Source organism: Cupressus sempervirens, chromosome 11 (genome assembly GCF_028749045.1).
Source record: "Cupressus sempervirens isolate cs-2001-9-10 chromosome 11, ASM2874904v1, whole genome shotgun sequence".
Lineage (NCBI taxonomy): Eukaryota > Viridiplantae > Streptophyta > Pinopsida > Cupressales > Cupressaceae > Cupressus > Cupressus sempervirens.
Genome location: NC_143128.1, coordinates 502,339,759 through 502,345,758, shown reverse-complemented (window position 1 = coordinate 502,345,758; position 6,000 = coordinate 502,339,759). Strand labels below are relative to the sequence as shown.

Below are 6,000 nucleotides of genomic sequence, written 5' to 3'. Positions count from 1 at the left end.
CCATATTCTCTAATGTTCTTCAATTTCATACATCTTATATTTGGATAAACAAAATACTTCCTACTTATATCCATCCAAATAATTCCTTCATAGGTCAGCTATGACATAACTAATTCCAAAAATAATTACCAAGTCGACTTAATGTTGTAACTTGGGTCCAATGGCTTACTCAGGCAATGTTGAAGATACACAGGCAACACCGTCACCTTAGCTAACTTTGGCACTTAGCTGATACTGGATGCTCGGTTCGTGCTGATCACTTGGTAGACACTGTTGACTCGGTTCACACTATTCTGCCAGCTTGATGTAGGGAGTCTAAGTCGCAGAGAAGAGAGACACACACATTGTAATTGTTCTTGGTGGACCATTAATGGTTGTGGTGGCAAACATTGGAATTGTTCTAGATGCATTAACTATGGCAGTGGCATATGCAATGGAGGATAGAGTTTGATCAGAAATGAACAATACGGGGGATTACTGATTGTTTCAAAGAATTGTTGATTGCTTTTAGGGGTTTGAAAGCTACTAAGCAGTACTACTGGAGACTGACAGGGCATGCAAGTGGGCAGGGTTGTTGATCTCAGGTCTTGTTGTCCTTAGTTGTTAGCGGTTGAGAGAACGACCTTGGTATCTCCGCAATTGACCACCACAATCTGCCTATTGCTCATCACGACAACCACAACTGTTCTCCAAGGCAATGGCTCAAACTGTTCCGAAGTTCTAGGGACTTGTGACTTGTCTACATTTTTTTAGATTAGAATCACCACTTGAGTCGTTAATTTCTAGATTTTTCTATAGCTTTTTAAATTTTAGAACATTAAACAATTTTTTATTTATTCTAAACAAACTTTTTTTTCTCACTACTTTAACCAATGAAAAATCCAAAAGATTATATTTTTAAATTCTTCAAATTAAAAATAATAAAAAATTGTTCATTAAATTTTAATAGTTTCATTTAATTGGTAGTCTAATAAGAAAATATTCACCTAAACAATTCCATGCCTAGGAACTAATAATACAATTACAAAAATAAATCTCAATCTAAAATTTGAATTGTCGACGTACTACATTATTTGTATGTAGGCAAAGATTAAGCAAGCCCTCAATATAAAACACCGCTGTGAACTTCGTCAACATTAATCTTGCGTACTTTTGTGAGAGAATCAATAAGCGCCATAGAAGAAAGAGGGCATTCTTCACCACAATTTCAGGCAAACGATAATTTCTCCATCCAATGTAGAAACAATATCAATTCTCCTCACAAAATTCTTTATCTATATCTACTGCTGTGTCCCTCCTCATTTTAAAAATCTTTAACAATAATGACATCTTCGCGGTTCAGTGCCAATGCCAATACATACATATTAAGAACGCCAATTCTGCAAATGGGCGTTTAAAATCGTGCGTTGAAAATGAAGTGAGCTACGTAAAAATTCTTACTTTTGCTATCATGGCTTTTATTGTGTCTGGCGTACAGTTGCCTAGTTTGAAAACTATACGTTTGCATCAAGAAGCATATAAATTTGGTGGTAGAAATAGGGTGATTAAGCCAAGAAGAAAGGGAATGAGAAGGTATTCAAAGTGTCTATCGGCAGGAGAGGAGGAGGAAGGCCATAGCAGATTTGAAGATAATTCTGTAACTGATTCGCAGGTATACTTTTTGAGTTGCCCGTTTTGAGGAAGCCTCTGATATTTCCCAGATATTTACACATTTCGTCCATAATGTTTTGCAATTTGCAAATGGACAGCATTGTTTGAGTGAATGATTCTTTTAATTTCCGTGTGGGAGTCCTTGCTTGAGTGGATGAGCCTTATATTGAGCCAATTATGAGCTGAAAAATCAGCTTCAGCGTGGACTTTAATAATACACTGTTTGCATGTGAATTGAAATCCCATTTGAATGGTCAACATTTCCGCAAGATTATTTGATTGACTCCAATCCATAGTTAACAAATACTGGGAATTCCATCCTCATCTCTTAATACACCTCCCATAGCATATTGGTTTGGGTTGTTTCTGAATTGTCTATCAAATTGAATTTAAAATACCCCTTGTCAGTTGGAAGCCACTTGTATGTTAGATGTATGGTCGGCCGTTGAGGCCTATAGCGGAACAACCAGTGCCCTTCCTGCGCCATTTTGCACTTATATTCCTTACGTTCGAAATTCTGGATAAGTGTAGTGCTTTTGATTTGGACCATGATCTTTCTCAGAATCTGACCATATTCTTGCATAGTGTTAATACTGAATATTTGGCTACTTTGTTTGTTCCAGAAACGAACAATCACATAAAGAGAATTCTGCCACCACTTTGCGTAAAGCTTTTTAGGAATTGCATTCTTCCCGTTTCCTGCACTATGAATCTTTTTATTACATAGATTGTGTAAAGTTGGTGCAAGCTGGCCAAACGCAGAGGCCATCTTTTACCAAATATATTGGACAGATTAGTAGTGGAAAAGGGAATGCTTTATTGCTTCTCCATCTTTCTTACAATTGATGGAAGTGTAACTTCCTATTCAATCTCATTTTCTTAGCTGATCAGTTGTCAAAATAATATCAAGGGGGAAAAGCCATATAAAGTTTCATATTTTTGGCCATACAGGACTTTGTGAGAAATATAACTTCACAACTCAAAATTTTGCTTGGCAATAGTTAATGCCGAGTGACAGGTAGTGGGTGCCGAGTGAGCTTGGCATGTTAAGGAGTCAAGTGGAGTTTACTCGGCAACAGTGGATGCCGAGTTGCTTAGCAACAATGGGACCCGAGTGAACTCGGTCACCAAAGGGAGGTGGAGCTCAATAGTAATACACAGGCAACACTGTGACCGAGTGAACTCGATGACAAAGGGACCGGGTCAGCTCGGTAAGACTCGGTAGGGAAGGGACCGAGTGTGCTTAGTGAGCACAAGGTAGGGAACTCGGTAACCCTTGCTATGACTTGGGAGGAGCGACAAAATATAAACTGACCGAGTGACAACAAGGAGAGCTGTGTTAACAAGTGAACCAAACGAGTTAACCACAGACTTGGTATCTGATTTATTCCACCAATAACACACAAAGATGGTAACAAAGAATATGCAACTCTAAACTTCTCAAATACGAAGCACCATGCATAATAAATAGAAAGGAGACAACAAAGAGCCAAAACAGCTGGATCGACTAATATGCCTACTTGCTTGCTTTTCATTCATGAACTGATTCAACTAAATACAAATTTGGTGTAATGTCCCCAATTTTAATGTAATAATTTAATTAAATTAATTAATTAACTGGTCCCAGAATTTAAATAGTATAATAAAAGGACCTTTAATTAGTTACTTTAATTAATTAATATGGGGCCCAAATTAATATTTGTATTTGTGGTTCCGATTGATTTAATATATCTCAAACCTTTTTTTATTTTAGTTTTCATTGGCTATCTTTGTACACCCTCGGAAAGGTTTTGCCTGATGGGTATTTAAGCACGACTTGTAGGTAGTCGTAGGTATGCAATTTGGATTATTTCTTTGTACTGCGAATTCCTGTTGGGATTCTTTGTTGTCCACCATTTCGGAAGTGGAAGACCTTCCCTACTTGGCTATTTCTGATTTCGGTGGGATTCAACCCGCACCCTATTCCGTCGCCTGTAATACTTCGCTCGGATCTGGCAAATCAGAGCACCATCTTTTGTCAAATCTAATTGAAGGTTATTTGTGTTCTAAATCTCCATTTTTGATTCTATCTTATGAATTTGGGTCTTTGTGTTATTGTATGTCTGAGCACTTCCTTTCTACCTGTACACCATCCACTTCTTCCGACACGAAGTTCATCTTTCCATGTGACTACATTGCCCTACTGTACAGCCAACATCCCAACTCCCTCATTCCATCACTGTACGGCCATTGGGCTTCACATTCCTGCTACCGTATGGCCAATATTGGTCACCACACTGTACTGCTGCTTGATTCCATACTGTACGGCCAATAGTATGACTGCTTACTAGCCATCATACATTTTATGACCCTTCTAACCCTCACACCGTACGGCTTGCTTGGTCACCATACAGACGAAGTTGTTCACCACACATCACTCTCCCACCCTCACCGTACGACAAACCTGTAGCTTGACACTATACCGTACAGCCTCCCATTTTGCCCATACTGTGGTCAAATCAACTAGCCCGTACTGCCCTCCGGAACACCATACTTGTTCCATCTAACTGACATTGTGCAGGAGAAAGGATTGTCTGAAAGTAGTTGTAGGAACGGAACATTACATTTGGGAGCATAGGGCTTCAACCAGAAACAAAATACTTTAACCTACAACTGCCACTTGAAATATAAACTTGCAACACTACAAGTCTGCATACAATAATGCTTTGAGCAATCACTGCTTCACAAGACAAATACAAACGAACTTACAAGGAACAAACTGATCCTGTGCTGCTGCAACTCTGATCCTTTGCTGTTCCTTCCACTCTCTGAACTTTGCTCTGATTATTCTTTTCTCCTCTGCTCTGATCTGCTGATCTGCTCTCTGCATTTTGATTGAATGAATAATGAGGCTCCATTCCTTTTGTCTTGTCTCAAAATATTTGCCCTCTCTTTTCGGATTTCAAACTCACCTACCGAGTTTAAGTATGTCAGGTGCGTAGGTGGGTGTTTGGCTCAAGGGCAACCGACCGTTTTCAACAGACTTGACAAAGGGTTATCCATTTTCTTGACATTCAATGGTTTGCTGACTGATGTATATAGCCACATGCCATTGTCTCCCCATGAGTAGCATCAAGCCATACGAAAAAATCCTTCTTAGTGCTAATAAATAGGGTTCCCATCCATTTATCAAAGTTTCAATTTGTATTGGGTGGTTGACCTCTATTTCCTGCATTTTATCTATGGGTGATCATTCAGCAATATTGCTTTGTTTTCCTTCCAATATAATCAAAGAGATTCTCATATCCTTGAATTTGTATACCTGCCTTTAGTATTAGTGCCATACTTGAGAGAGGGTAATGCCATGATATTGTGAAAAGGTTATCTTGTGGGCTGCAGAAGTACTTCTACATAAAATGCTTCTTCATTAAGATTTAATATGCCACACTCTTTAAGCCACTACTATTTTCAATGCTTCATTGCAACGATGAAGATTTATGACATTAAATCCTTCTCTTTGAGTAGTGCATATGGCCTAGAAACTAGCGAGTTCATACTTTGTCAGTTTCTTTACGTAGGAAGTTCCTCTGGATTTGTGTCCATCTATCGTTGAACTGTCCAAGATGAGGGGGGAGATCCAGTATGAATATTGGAATACTAGAAAATAACTTGTAGAAGTTAATTGACTTATTCATTTGTCCAATAAATAAATTTTGAGTAAGAATTGTTTCATCATCATTTCATAATGTTCACATATTTCTTGTCTCATTTTAGTATATGAATGAAATCCTAAATTTTTCATATGTACTTGCTTTCATTAATTATAATTTCCTGATTTCCTTTAGGATGAGTGTTGGAAAACTAAGCTTGAATATGCCTAGATTGCTTCTATTTGATTTGTCTTCATCTACCATTGTACACAGATTCTGATTCATGATCAGAAAAAATGTCTTAAAGGATCATCTTGATATATTCCTATTGATGCAGTGAAGGTTGCTCTTATAGCTTTATTGACGTAAATGGAAACAATAAGGGTTGTAATGCAGTTGTCTATCCACCTTATGACCTGTTCATTGAAATTGAATGCTTTAAGAACCGTTCTATATTTTCTTGAGTACATCTATTAAAATCTTTGGATTTATCAAATACCACACAGGTCACCCCGTTGCTTTTTTGTACATATAGCAAGTGTATGATTCTTCAGTCTGCTATTATATTATTTTTCATCCGTCTGCTCTGTACAAGATAGGATTGTGAGCTAATCTTCTTAAGAAAGAATGGCTTGAGCCATGAGGCAACAAATTTGGATTTAATAAACCATATTTTAGAGGTCAGTTGGTCTATTGCTATAGTTTCCTGGAGTCCCAAGTA

The 6,000-nt window shown here is 37.8% G+C and overlaps 1 protein-coding gene across 2 annotated transcripts in view; it reads left to right on the top strand.

Annotated features, from left to right (window-relative positions):
- The first annotated feature begins 1,138 nt into the window (after positions 1 to 1,138).
- LOC149530566 (non-canonical heme oxygenase HOZ, chloroplastic-like) overlaps positions 1,139 to 6,000 on the top strand; it is a 98,018-nt gene continuing 93,156 nt past the window's right edge. For both annotated transcript variants that reach the window (XM_089810640.1, XM_089810641.1), the window contains exon 1: positions 1,139 to 1,651. In XM_089810640.1, coding sequence (XP_089666766.1) covers positions 1,451 to 1,651 — 201 coding nt within the window. In that variant the 5' untranslated portion in view covers positions 1,139 to 1,450. The remainder of the gene's footprint in view (positions 1,652 to 6,000) is intronic.